The sequence below is a fragment of the Morone saxatilis genome, unplaced genomic scaffold (assembly GCF_004916995.1).
Source record: "Morone saxatilis isolate NCDOM2014 unplaced genomic scaffold, NCSU_SB_2.0 Contig21, whole genome shotgun sequence".
Taxonomy (NCBI): Eukaryota; Metazoa; Chordata; class Actinopteri; family Moronidae; genus Morone; species Morone saxatilis.
This window is the reverse complement of record NW_023339774.1, coordinates 14,732,580-14,747,020: the sequence shown is the minus strand read 5'-3', so window position 1 is coordinate 14,747,020 and position 14,441 is coordinate 14,732,580. Positions and strand designations below refer to the sequence as shown.

At 40.0% G+C, this 14,441-nt stretch overlaps 2 protein-coding genes across 2 annotated transcripts in view; one reads left to right on the top strand and one right to left on the bottom strand.

Moving 5' to 3' along the window:
* The window catches only part of klf4 (Kruppel-like factor 4), a 19,697-nt gene extending 15,753 nt beyond the window's left edge, over positions 1–3,944 (top strand). Inside the window, exons 2-4 of the mRNA XM_035668327.1 lie at positions 657–1,533; positions 2,251–2,421; positions 2,894–3,944. Of these exons, the coding sequence (XP_035524220.1) occupies positions 657–1,533; positions 2,251–2,421; positions 2,894–3,069 (1,224 nt within the window). The 3' untranslated portion in view covers positions 3,070–3,944. The remainder of the gene's footprint in view (positions 1–656; positions 1,534–2,250; positions 2,422–2,893) is intronic.
* Positions 3,945–5,630: 1,686 nt separating this feature from the next.
* rad23b (RAD23 homolog B, nucleotide excision repair protein) lies at positions 5,631–13,833 on the bottom strand. The gene is made up of 10 exons (XM_035668447.1): positions 13,633–13,833; positions 12,618–12,699; positions 10,615–10,694; positions 9,487–9,668; positions 9,321–9,376; positions 8,493–8,620; positions 7,964–8,096; positions 7,734–7,861; positions 6,413–6,601; positions 5,631–6,213 (listed from the first exon to the last, which is right to left on the bottom strand). Exons 1-10 carry the CDS (start codon positions 13,696–13,698, stop codon positions 6,100–6,102), a joined length of 1,158 nt encoding a protein of 385 aa, XP_035524340.1. The 5' UTR covers positions 13,699–13,833; the 3' UTR covers positions 5,631–6,099.
* Positions 13,834–14,441: the final 608 nt, after the last annotated feature.

Here is a 14,441-nt window from a genome sequence, read left to right as displayed (position 1 = left end):
TTGGGGGGGGGGGGGGGGTTAATGTAGCCCATGCAGTTTATTTACAGTTGTTTTCCAATGTGTTATTATGGGCACAGTCAGGGCTTGACACCACGCTCTTCTGGGGCGTGCACCAGTTCACATAGGCTACTCCTGTGTAGGGTTTCCAGCGAGCATGGAGGCAGCGAAAGCGTACATGGGATACATGCAGAAAAACATCCTGGTGCTAAATTCTGATTATTCTCATAGTTATCTAGAAGGGCTCATTAATTAAGCTGCAAATTGATTGCAAGAATGAATGTCTGAGGGCCTGATCGTTTGATCAAGTGTTACTCACTATGCTACCACTAGTGCTTCCCAGTGCAATTTCTGGGTGAATAAGAATAATCTGTATTCTAGGAGGTGCTCTGTGCCAAGGACACTTGCTACGCCAGACTTCGCTCCGTAGCTGAGCTGTCATAATGATTACTTTCCATCACAGATCCAGGTTCTTTTCTCCATGAAGCACAGACTCGTATTTGATGTCCTTATCTATTCAAAGCGAGCACTAATTTCTAAGTAGGACAAACTCAAGTGTGATTTTCTTGTCTGCTGTTTGTATCTCGTAAACGGTAACATGGCACAAACAAGCAGCTTCTGTGAGTACAGTCATTAATGCCACTGTAACTTTCCTCTAGAGATGGAAGGAGGAGTTGTCCCTTCTTAAGAGACCCAGTGTGCCAACCGGAAGCAGCTGTTCTGACCCAGACCATCCCACTGCCACCAGCACAACAAGCCCCAGCATGTCCAAAAAACACAACGAGCCAGACCTGGACTTGGACTACGACTTCATTCTCTCTAACTCCATTCTGCAGCAGCAGCAACAGCAGCAACAGCAACAACAGCAGGAGGAGGCCATGGCATGCAGCTCTGCCCAGGCCCTGTCTCCTTCCCCGGGCTCTTTCTCCTCATCTTACCCTCTCCCCTCCCCTCAGGGCACTGCCAGCGAGCTGCTCTATACCATCCCAGATATCAGTGACGTCTCGCCCTCTGGAGGCTTTGTGGCAGAGCTCATGAGGCCCGAGTTGGACCCGGCGTACCTCCACCCCACCAGCCTCCACGGCAAGTTCGTGGTCAAGACAACAATGGACATGGGAGAATACAGCCAAGGCGTGAGCGTAAGCAAGGCCTGCGTTAACGCAGCGTCAGACCCTACTCCTTCACGTGCCTCACCTTCCTTTACATGCCACAGGATAAAGCAGGAGAACCCCAGTAACTGCACCATCTCGCAGCCCATCGACCTACACCTGACTGGGGTGAACTCCCAGGGCCGAGGGAGCCAGCAACAGCGCCCCGGCCACTTAGACCTACACGGCTTTCCTGGTGGAGGGAGGCCCATGACAGGCGGCAGGTTATCGTCGTCCTCCTCCCTCTCCCCGGACCATCCTCTGAGCCGGGAGCACCAGGTCCTGGGGCATCCCCACTCTCAGATCACTCTACCTCCCCAGGGATACCACCATACCTCCCCGCAGGGCTACTCCTCCTACCCTCAGCCATCCTCCATGCAGTACCAAGGTTAGAGCACATTTCTTTTTCTCATTATAATGGCTACTGAATGCTGTAGCTGAAGTGTGGATTTAACATTTTGTTAGTCATAGGGAACAAGTACATACATGCAAAAACGACTAACACAGAGTAGATTAGACAACAGAAATACAGAGTCTATTTAAATACATCTTATACAACGTTAAGGGCTTTAATTATACCCCCAAAACCAGTTGTTCAAAGGGATTGAAACCTACATCCCATGGCCTTGGACAAACCTTCTTTTCCTCATAAAGTTCTTTACCCAGCCAAAATAGATATGACATTGCCAGATGTTTAACAAAATATAGTTATTTTGTTGTTTTCATAGGATGAGCGTTCAATGTTCATCGCTGTGCCCCTTTGTGTTAACTTTTTATGTTACAGTACTTTGAGGTTCTTTGAGAATTTGGCTTTTTTTTAAAAGTTTTTTAAAATGGAAACTGATATTTTCTATTGCATCTTAAAGTTCATTACAGAAAAAAACATATTTCTGAATGATTATGGACATTCTGCAGCTGCTACAGTACATCAACATAAATGTCAGAATTGATTGTGCACTCTTTAGTTGAGCTCCAAAATACAATATAATTAAGTCTAAGTATGAGAACATGTGACCTTATTACTCCGTGTTATATCTGATACATTTATACATTGAATATTTTCTCTGTAAACATGACGATGACCAAGATATTTTGACCCCCACAGAGCCCCTCATGATCTCCAGTGGGGACTGCTTGCCGGAAGAACCAAAGCCTAAACGTGGTCGGCGCTCCTGGCCGAGAAAGAGAGTTGCCACACACACGTGTGACTATGTTGGCTGTGGGAAAACTTACACAAAGAGCTCCCACCTCAAAGCACATCACCGCACGCACACAGGTATGTAACTGTATGTTAGATGGTCTTTTCAGTGGTTTTTTTTAGCTATTGTTTTTTTTGCTATTTCTATCTGGTTGAAATTAAATGTCACCTGCAGGTAGCAGGAAGCATATTTTTGCCGGCTATTAAACACTGTTTAACACAGTTCTTTCATGCTGTTTTCATTGTTCAGAGCAAATTACTATCCTAAACGTCTGTTGCACATTATGTGCAAACACTGAATTATTGAGTCATGAATGGGGGTTAGATGTGTGGGGGGTGGGGGTAGAGGAGTTGTCTGGCAGGTGTGGTGAAACAGGTTGATACTGATCCCTGCTCAAATACAAACCTCAGGCTGATTAGCTTAGCCTTTATACACTAGCTGCAGGACAGGACGGACCTCTTTTCTCCTCAAGGTGGAAAAGGTTGGGCCAGTTTAACCTCCGGGCCGGCACTAACTGCTCCATGTGTGTGTATTGTGTTTCCATCAAAGGGGAGAAGCCTTACCACTGTGACTGGGAGGGCTGCGGTTGGAAGTTTGCACGTTCGGACGAGCTCACACGCCACTACAGGAAACACACAGGGCACCGGCCATTTCAGTGTCAGAAATGTGACCGGGCCTTTTCGAGGTCAGACCACCTTGCTCTCCATATGAAGAGACACTTATGAGACTTAAGGCGATGGAATGAAGGCTCCAGGCAAAAGATGTTAGTGGAACCCTGAACAAACTTTTTTTAAAACCATAATTTGCCTTCAGGCCGTTGTCAAGCAACAAGACAAGCTGTGGTGTTCATGGCAGAAAAAGAGCATTACTCCCTCAAGAGCCTAGAATATCTCTCGAGGCCGATCCCGTCTTCGCACATTGTGCAGGTGACTTGACAAGACCTCTCAGTCAGGGTTGTAAACTTTTATGAAAGGGACCAAACTGGAATTTGTCTTATTTAACCGACAAAACTTGGAGGACCAGGTGCCAACAGCTTTTAACTGGAAATGTATTTCTGTCAGGGAAACCAGGAGCAACAGACAAACATCTCCAGAGGATTTCTACCAGCAACATGCCAATATAGGCTCTGTTAACAACTACACACTGTTCAAAATACTGTATTAATAAATACATTTATATTTATATACACATTTCACCTGCAATGCCATTAAATTCAGGTACAATGTTAATTTATACAGAATGGTGCTCAGTGACTTTGAAGAAGGTTTTTTTTTTTTTGTTTAAGAAAAGGTACCAAAGATTAAGGGAAACATACAAAAGGGTGAAAACTATGGAAAAGTGCCATTTGGTTGTTTGTGTGAAACCTCTCTTCCACAATTGGACTTAAATCAGGTGAACACTTCACTTATAAGTGGTGATGGCAATCTTCGATGCACTGCAGCTGCAAAGTGCAATAATTTATATGAGACATTCATATTTTTGTATTGAATGAGTGAACTCTGAACAAAGATTTTTTTGTTTATAGCCAAAATATGTAATATAATCTGAAATTTTGTACATTTGTGAATAAAAATGCTTTGTTATTGTTTTGTATTTTACAGTATAATAAAATAAAATGTATTTGAAATAAGAAAACCATAATGACCTTTATACTCGCATACCCTTACCTTCATTATCATCATTATCTTATCGAAACAAATCAAGAAAACCTGTTGACACCATAAAGTAAACATCACTAATTGCATAAAAAAAATGACATTGCATGTTGAGAAGCGTTTCCTTGAACATCCGCAGTTACAGTAATTGTAGATTACCCTGATAGTGTAATGGAGAAGCACATTTAAATGGAAGCAATAGCTCACAGTCAGCTCACACACAATATCCCCCCAGATAATAGTGAGATCGCCGCAGGCAAGCTAACACAATGTTGTAGTTAAAAAGATTCCCAAAAAAATACACTCCTACAATGTCCTGTTTCCATGGGGTTCTTTTTCCACTTGTCAGTAGGAAGAATGGGGAGGACAACTGAGTTACTGGCTGACATTCAAGGGTGACACCAAATCTGAAACTCTCAGGCGCACAATATAAATAAAACGCATAAAGATGCTACACTGAGATAGTGTCTTGATGTGTTTTTGCTATGTGGTTATGCATCATTCTATGTGGTTTATGTATGTAATGTATGCAGGTATATATGGATTTTAAAAACACAAATCTTATCTGTGTGTTGTGACAGCAACAGTATAAACTAAAATTACACACAATAATTCTGCCATACGCTTAGTGTCCGCTCACCAAATGCCTGTGACTTATACAACACTGAAAACAACCCTAAATACGATTAATATTGGTGTTAAAAGAAATGTTTTTTCACTCGCAAAATTCTTAACAGTAAATATTGTAAAGCTGTTTTAAAACTTAGAGGTCATGATTGTAGTTTAAATTGATCTAAGACTGAGCACATGATTTACAAATGAACACTTATTAATATGAACTATGAGAGTTCAAGTTCATTAGTTTATATGTTGCAACAATTACTTAGTACACAGAAAAAAAAATTAAAAGCATGCCTCTTATATTTACTCAATTAATGGTATACAAATCACATATTTATGCTGGTAAATACAACTTGGTGTTGAATTCGGAAACATGTTGTGGTCTATGTTGCCCCCTATAGGTCAATCTAAGCACACTCAGGGCTCTTGTCTTTCTACTTGAGCATTATGGGAACGTGCCTTTTAAAAGTAATTTTACATTTTGCAGTTCACCAACAAGCGTGAGGTAACCTTTAAATTATTAGAATATTTTTGTTTTGTTTTTCAATTCAATTGACCCTGGTCACATTTCCATGTTCATTGCAGTTATTTGCCTTTTTTTGTTGCCCTGTAATTCAGGGGTGATGTATCAGACGTCGTCAGATATTTTGGATCTATTGGACTTATTGGATTTTCTCTGAAAAAAAGGCAACATTTACCAATAAATTGGGACATGGATCAACTGGTAATGTAGAAAAAATTAATCAGTTAAGTCACAGCCTACGTTTAGATGTGTGCAGTAACATTACATGCAAACACAGTAGAATAGGCACAGCTTTCATTTTATTTTGAAAACTTTATTTTTCTGTAAAAATTTACAGACATTGCAACTAAACCTTATCACATGTATGTTAACTATATACATGTTAAAATGCCTTCACTTAAGAATTACAATTCATACTCCTGTCTATAATCCTGTTGGTTTACATGCAGATGAGGGACAGAAAAAGAACCAGTGCCATACATGTTGCTTGTTTTATATGCACAACTTTAATTTTGTTTTTATATCTCCATTACTTAACAGAACAATAAGAGTGCATGAATACTGTCATAACTTTCAGATCTAGCCTGAACTAAACTTATTTATAACGTGATACGTAATGCCATTGCAAACAATATTGATTTTCCTTACTTTAAAAAAATCATAAGTCTTAACCAAAGTATTTAAAAAATCAATAGCACACAGGTGATTTCTGATGCAAAGTTACTGTACTTTAATTGTTCCTCCATTTCAAACTGGTCACAAAAAACAGCCTGCCGTTGCACACCAGCTGATATTGATCCAGTGATATTAAGAAAGGTGAATGTGGAAGTAGTGAATAAAACTTTTTTTTGGAAATGTAAAAGGCTTGTTTTACACATATATTCAATACGAGCAATCAAAAGTAGAGGAAGAAATAAGAAAAGAAAAAAAAAACAGTCAAAATGCAGATGGCTCTTCTAATCGTCATCAAAGTTCTGTTGTAAAAGGAAGTTGGCAGCCAAGTTCTCGTTCTTCTCACAAGCAAAGTAGGCTTGTATAACAAGTCCCTCTGGAAATCCTAAGGCTTTTAGCTGGAATAAGAGCAAGAAGAGTTGCAAATTAGCCAAACAATAAACAAATGACAATCTGTGTTTAATGTTTACCAGTATGTGAAAGATAACAAATTAAAGTGAGGATTTTAGCAACATCAGCAGAGTTGCGTGTCACATTCCAGCACGTGTGAACTTTAGACTGAAGGAAAGTTGGTGACAACCTTGTGCTCATCCTCACCCTCTCAATGGCCTCTTTCTCCTGTGGCGTGACCTGGATGTAGCTCATGTGACTCCCACCGGGTGTATCACCTGCCATCCCTCCGGCTCCCCCTGCCCCTCCCGCTCCACCTCCGCCACCTACCGGCACTGCCTCTGGATTGGGTTCATTCAGCATCTGGATGAACTGCTCTTGGTGGTTGCTTATCTCCTACAGTGGTAGATGTACAAGTAAGTAAGGTATGACTGCTCACTGTTACTTGGCACTTATAGTTCTTAAGTAGTTTCAATAAAGGAGAGGACTCACAAGAGACACATTTAAAAGGGAATGGTCAAAATCTTTGAGTCTCCAGTATTGGTCAAACTCCAAAACACTGGAGCCATCAATTCCCATAATCCCTCAAACTCAATACACCAGACCGGCACATACAAATACTTCGCAAAACCCAACACAGTGGCCAGATATTGTTATCCGGAAATCTATACACATTTCATTGAATCACCAGGTTTGGGCTAAGTATATCTGTTTAATATAGAGATTTAGTTTGACACCAGTGATTTTTATTGACTGCTATACTGTATGACTACTCCAGCAGCCTCCCACTCAAGCCAGCTATCCATCAGTAGAAACTGTCACCAGCACCATTTGGCTATTTACAACCCTGACAGTGAATATTCATGTATCTTTATGTACCTCAAATCTCACTGTAATAGAGTTGGTTATTAATATGGCTGCTTCTAGCTTCTTATCGGCATAATTTAAACGACAGAAGCTAATTCATATTTATTGTCATCAAAAAGGAATTTATACTGCTGCCCAAATAAAGAATTACCATTCTCTGGAGGCTCATACATTCTGACTGCTCTCCTTTTGGGATCCCTTTCCTTTCCAGGAAGGATGGGATCTGCATCTGTTTTACAACCCACCACACAACAGCTTTTTCTGCATTTTTCTGTTTCTCTCGTTATCTGAAAGCGCAATTCTTTCCCCCAAAAGTCGGGCAATAACTTGTGCTGATGAGACTCCGGTCTGGTCTATAGGGTTTTTCATTGAACATCCTGCCTCCTAAATCCCTTGTCATTCAAACCCCACACCTCCACTCTGTAACGCAGGCTTGTTAAAACTTTTAAGTCCATAAGAGAAAAACTTGGGATTACAAAACTGTAAAACTAAGCTTCATGTGTAAAATCAGTGTAGTGCCTCTTTAAGTGAACTGTGACTACAATGCTTAAACCATGAACCTATATCTATACTGACTCCGAGTACCCGCCACCCCAACACATTCACACTTACTGCAACACTCTTGTCACTTAAAACAGATCAAGCTCCGTCAGTACTTCACCTGCAGCAGCTCTGGGTTTTCCCTGCCGATCTCCTGCAGCAGGGCAGGAAGTAGGGCGGCATTTTGCTGAATCAGCTGTCGCATCACTTGGAACTGGGGCTGATTTCTTAGGAAACTCAAGGGGTTACCTGAAAGGGTAAAGTGTGAGTCAGAAAGTCACAGGAGGATATTTAATAGAAACAAATATTTCCTCATTTAGGCTACTGGCATATGCAGAATAGGCCACTTACCTCCCCCAGCACTTGATGAAGAGCCAGTGCTGGTGGGAACAATAATACCACTTGTGGGTGCAGCAGGAAGGGGAGCTCCACTCACTGGGGGCGCCACCGCATCAGGTCCTGTTGCATCTCTGCCTGGAATACCCTGAAAAGGAAGGTCATGAAACATCATGAAACACACAAAATAACACACTTATAATATATAACAGACTCATGATTAGTTTTAAGACTGTGGGTTACATCATGTCATGTACATATTGTACATATATGATTCTGATTTATCAGGGAGCAACTGGAAGAGGTAATGATTTAGGTAGAGGTAGAAGATTTGTATAACCGTGTCATGAATGTTTATGTCAAGACACAAATTAAGTAGTCAGTAAACCAAACATTCCTACATATTAACACATTCCAAAGGCACAGTAAAGGATAAATGTACAGGATCTAGACCTGAGCAGGGACACAAAGCTCTGTGATTGCTTAATACCACACTGAGGTACAACCTATCATGTGTTATGTACCAAGGTGTAGCAGTTCTTACTGTGAGCAGGTACTCCACAGCTCTGTCTGGGTTGTTGAAACTCGCTCTCAGAGCTGCTACCACCTGCTCCCTCTCGTAGCCCATGAGCATCATCTCGTTCACCATGGCGTCATAAGATGGGCCTGTCACTAAAGGATCACACAAACACCAAGTGTACTATGAGTACAGGGAAGAGCTTCATAATGGGTCAACTTAACGTTAAGTACAGCACTGTGACTGGCTGCATTTTAAAGCCATTTCAGAAAATTAAGAACTCTAACCCAATCACTATTAATGGCAATTAAAATTATTAGTAATTTACTTAAAAACATGGGTGGCAAGCAGAATACGTGCTGCTCACGTTTTTATGGTTGCATAACACAGAAAACAAATTGAATACTAGACAGTAGAATGAACATAATGTTTAAGTTGAGCATAACTTTATATTACAGAGGAAAAAATTTTAGGAGATGGCATAAAGATCACATTCTCCAGTGTCCCATAAAAATAAACAATCTGCCTGAAGCACTGCAAATTCACATCAATGGCTTCATGAGCCATAATAAGACCTACAGGATTTGCTCTGAGCAAAGCAATATTTGCAAAGCTCAGAGCATGTGGCCATGGGGAACTGTGGGATTATATTTTGGCCGAACCACAGTATCTTGCTGCTTATTAATCAAGATACATCAATGCCAGCATGCTATGGATATCCACAACCTTGACTCACACTTGGGCCCACAGATTTATTGCGCATACATAAGATGCAGCTTAAAAGGTATTAAGGATTAAAGGAATTTTCGCACAAATGCCATCCAAACGATGGCCGGCAAACTACGCTATCCTTACCTAGAGTTGAAACTGCCTCATCAATTAGGTTTGTGTTTGTTGAGGCCTCTGAGCTTCTGCAAGAGAAAACAGACTTTGGGTGAGGCGTGACCTGCACATCGCTTCTCAAAGCAAGACGCACCGAAAGCAGAAAGACAGTTAAGGACAAACATCTACCCATCTTTACCCGACAGGGGTGGTAGCTGGCTCAGCAGTCGAGGACCGCCTCTCCTCTGGTTTGTCGTCTGTGGAGACGCGCTCTGTGGTGTTTTCCGAGCTGGATGATGCGGCAGGGGGTGCTACGGGAGCTGTAGTACTGGGAGCTGAGGTGGCAGGTGAAGGCTGTGAGGCTGCTGAGGCCGTTTTAGCCTGCGATACGAGTTTTGAAACATAAAAATATTTTACTTCTCTGATATTACTTTGTCACAATGAGTCAGTTGCTTGTAAGTTGTCATCAAAATGTTATATTTTAGGCAATCTTTGTATTTGACTTGTCTTGGCTATCATGGACTCAAACGCGTATAATGTAGCTAGATTAAGCTTTCTTCCAGATATTCCAGATATTATGATTGTCCAATTGAGTTTGCTACCGGTTAGGGTTGTCCAAATCATGTTTTTTGCCCCAAAAATATCTTTTAATATTGTGCATCAACAGATACAGAAAAATTAGTGAAGCTATTTAAATATGTGACCTCTGAACAGCTCCACATGAAGAAAATATTACCTAATCATAGTTTCCTACACGGTCCTATAGTATGTCTTATTACATTTTTTGTGTACGTTGTTACAGCAGATTAAGACCGCTCCTCTCTATCTCCAGCAAGAGACAAATAATAATCAAATGTAGTTATATAGCTACAACAGGCCATCGAATGTTAAATACAACAATACATTCATGTTAAAGGGGATAAAAAAACAACACATAACACTGTTGTATATTTTGAGGAAAAAAGATAAAATGGTGCACTTATTAGTGCAGGAAGGAACAAGACAATCTCTAAAAATAAACTTATTTTTATTTTACTATATCTGCAATATACTGGAATATATAGGAGTAAACTCGAGCCATGCATTGACAACACTGACCCCACTCTAGGTCAGCAGTGAGCACAATGTGAGCTCTTTGTTCTAGTGCACCGAAAGAGCCTGTTTAACAGACATAAGTGGTTGGCAGTGGAAAGCGAAGGTTACAAAAGCTAATCATATTTCAGTGTTAGCTCCTATTTATTCATTCAAGGACATTGTGCTCCACAAAAAAACATACCAAAAAATAAACAAAACCTGCCATTTATTATAACTATTGTAATTCCCACACCTTTGTCACCATGACGACCACAAAGTTCTTCTCGCTGATTTTGTATTCTTTGAGAGCTGTGTCATCGTTGAGGATTTTACCTGGAAAGAAACAGGGGGAAAAAAGTGTCACAATTCTAGTGACTTTACCTGCGATGAACTCTGAAACAACACGCAGGGATGTAACAATAGATGGTATCATATTTTATCATTCAATAGAGGGTTGTTGAACAGATAAATTGCCTGCTTTTGTCAGCATATCTGGTTCTTTTTGTTATATTGTAAAGCATTGCTTTTGTTTTGTTATGCCTTATGTCTAAGAAGCCACTTCAAGTAGGTCACACAAAACCCCAGTGTCTAAAACGCTACAATATGCTAATACATATACACAGTGCCTATAAAATGCATCCAGCCTCACTTGGAGTTTGTCATGTTTTATTGTTTTAAAACACAAAGTCCAGTGGTGTAATTGGAAATATTTAACACTGACAAAATTCCCAAGCTGCAACCTAAAGTTATCTGGCTCACTTCTTAATTAGTCCGACAGGCAGACGTGTTCTTCGGCAGGTTTCTTGCTATAAGCAACAGGAGATTAAAACCACTGGAGAAAACCAGCTCTTACTGTAGCTTTAATGCATCTACTTTACCTTCTAAACAGAAAAGACTTTGCAGGCCTTCGCCAACTGTTAGTGCTCTTAAGCACTGCATTTTTACATTTTTATAACAAATCTTGTGTGTGTACATTTGCAAAACACAGCACCATCTATAATAGATCAACATTTGCAATTACGCAAATAATTGCGCAATTAAGTTCTATAACAAAAGAATTACATAACATGGGAACCAAACAGTTGAAACTGGTGTCTCTATTAAGGCCATCTAAAAGCTCAAACCTTGATTCAACTGTAAACCAAAGAAAAGCCCTATGATATGACTCACAAGCTGCGACAGACAACAACAAAAACTAAATCTAATAATTACGTTTTTCTGATCCTTTTTAAGGGCTTAATTACAGCAGTTTTGCTTGTAAACACAAGAGTAGAACAACCAAATAAAAATGCATTTCCAATAACAACAAGTTATGAATAGGGATGAGCTTCTGAGCTAATCAAAGGGGATGGAGGGGGATCCAGGCAGGATTTGATTGATTTAACCTGGGTTATTATAAGTCCTGATCCATTTTTGATTGCGAGATGCTGTCTAACATGACAAACTGTCCTCCATTAAAACACTGGAACCGCACAGCAGTGAAAGCAATGTAACCGTGACTGAACCGCCAAGGGACTAAACAGCAGCCAGCAGTATCAATTATATATCAGCGTGCAGCAGCAAGAGATGCGAGCTAATCTAGAGTTAAGAAAAACAACTGAGATTTCTGCAATACTCCGGGGGTATACCACACCTTTAAAAGTGCTTTTACTGGTACAAAATTGCATTTCAACTCCTGTATATTTTCATGCTCGGTTACGAAGAGAAGCTATCAAACATTGTTCAACTTTTTTGCCGCAATGGTTGATAAAGTCCCTTTCCCCTCCCCATTTATCAAATACAATATGTAAAAGGGATATGCTACAAAATATTACAACAAACCTGAAAGAACAACTGTCGGACAGGCGATACCTTCTTAATGCGGACCAACTGAGCGGCTGAACATTTGAAATATTTTAATAATCTTGATGTAGCCCCACTACAGGCTTTAAGGGCATTGTGAATCAAATCTACTTGCTTGGTCAGATCCATGTTGCCTTTATTGACACGTTTAGGCTCCCTGTGACGGTACAGAATACAACACACAGACAAGATGAAGGCAAGCTGTCGAATGCAGCTTGAAAACACACATCTACATCCATTCCTCCAGGTGACAGCTTGCGAACACACTGGATAGTAAGAACACCCAATACATAAACATGAGGCAGCTATTTTGCAGGATTTTTTAAACTATTGAGCACCTGGAGACTGTCGGTGCATAGGAAAGTGAGGAGGAATAAGATACTATAAGAAAGGTTAAAACAGCCTGTAACATACCAGCATATATCAATTTCAGTCCTGAAACTGAAAAATGGTCCTTTCCTTTCTCCTCTTCAATCTTCTCCTTTAACGTCTTCACCTGTGGAAAAGATTATTATGTTATATTACTTTTCTTCACCCTTGTAGAAGACTATAAAATGAAATGAATCAGCTCTTTCACTGACATGTAGCCCTGCCCCAACTAACTATAGCACGAGTTTAAAAAAAAAAAAAACAGTCCAAAGTGTGAACTAAGCTGCTAACACCATCATAAAACTGGAGCTGGGGAGACATGACAGTGCTGGCTCACTGAGGAGGACTATTTACACCAGAAAGCATACTGAAAGCTGGATTTGATTTAAGGAGACGTGACAGACTAGCACAGGTTTATATATAACGTTACCTGAAAGTTCATAAAATGCTGTTTTCATGTGAGTGTAACCAAGTTCACTTTGGTGGATGTGTACTAGTGCAGGCTTATCGAAAGTGAAAGATAAAAAAGAAAAAAGAAAAAAGAAAATTGGTACAGTTTTATTGAAATGTAACAGTGAACATCTGGTCTTAGTCATAGATGTAACGTTACCTCAAATAAAGGCTACAACTATCGTTATACATCAGACAGTGTTTACTAACTGCTACTGCCACGAATATGATGCTAATTTTGATTTAATTGAACAGAAAATAAACGCTGTAAATCTATAACACCTTAATAATTCACAAACCCCGATGCTTAACTCCTCGTCACCCCTCTCCTGAATCGTGAAGTGGGCTACGGCTAAATGCTGACACTGAAAACTAACGTTACTTTCCTCACCGGTATTCAATAAAAACCTCAAAGCCGCGCATCAAACACTGAGCCACATTATCCCGAACAGGTAGTCCACCTAAAATACATCTATCATGTGTACTCAGACCCATCTATCGATCGCCTAATATGAAATGTTTGTTTTTCTAAAAGTGCTCCGCTCCAGGACATAATGTGACCCAACTCCCACTCCACCCCCCTTCACAAATGCATGGCTTCAACTCTCACCGTCTCCTCTTCATCGATGTCGATTTTGAACGTCTGCTGTTGTAAGGTTTTCAAAGTTATCTGCATTTTGCCGTCAGAGTTTGTATCCCCGGGCCTGGTTTAAACGCTGTAGGTCCAACTTAAACGAGTCTTTGCTGTTTTTGTTTGCTCATTACAAACTGTCAGCCGCCATGACTTCGCCTTTCTTCTTCTATGGGTGATTTTTAGGCTACCGCGCCCCTACTGGTCGGGCTTGAAGTTGCAGTGAAAAATGGCCAATTTTCCATTTCATTTAACTCATTTAGTGGATGAAATATTCATCACATCCTTTACTAAATAACAGTCGCAATACCTCAATTTAGAGTCCTGCATTCAACAAGTGAGAATAGACTTATGTTGCAGAAAGCTGATTACATGTTCTTTATTATTTATGTTCCTTATATTATATATATATTAACAGAATAAAAAGTACAATGCTTGGCTTTGAAATGGAGTATAGTAGTGTGAAGTAACAACAAATTGAAATATTCAAGTAAAGCTAAGTACAGTACTCAAGTTAATGTGCCACCATTGCTTTAATTTAACTCAATAATATAAATAATATTAATAATAAATGAAATTCATGAACTTGACAAGAGTCAAATTGAGTGTTTAATTATATGCACTCTGCAGTGTAATTTCTCTACAACACTGCCACCTTTTTTTTTGCCTTTTAGTCCTGTCTACCCTTATGAATTGAATTTTTAAAAAGCAATTAATGATGATTAATACAGTGCATGCTAATGAGGGTAACTTAAAATAGAAGTATAAGAAGAGAAACATAAAAAATA

What these genes read in the sequence shown, in the direction of transcription:
- rad23b (XM_035668447.1), bottom strand. Translation starts at nt 13,698, where the DNA reads ATGCAGATAACTTTGAAAACCTTACAACAGCAGACGTTCAAAATCGAC. An exon ending in ACATCGATGAAGAGGAGACG is followed by an intron (nt 12,700 to 13,632) that starts GTGAGAGTTGAA and finishes TCTTTTCCACAG; the next exon opens with GTGAAGACGTTAAAGGAGAA. An exon ending in CCAGCTACCACCCCTGTCGG is followed by an intron (nt 9,377 to 9,486) that starts GTAAAGATGGGT and finishes TTTCTCTTGCAG; the next exon opens with AAGCTCAGAGGCCTCAACAA.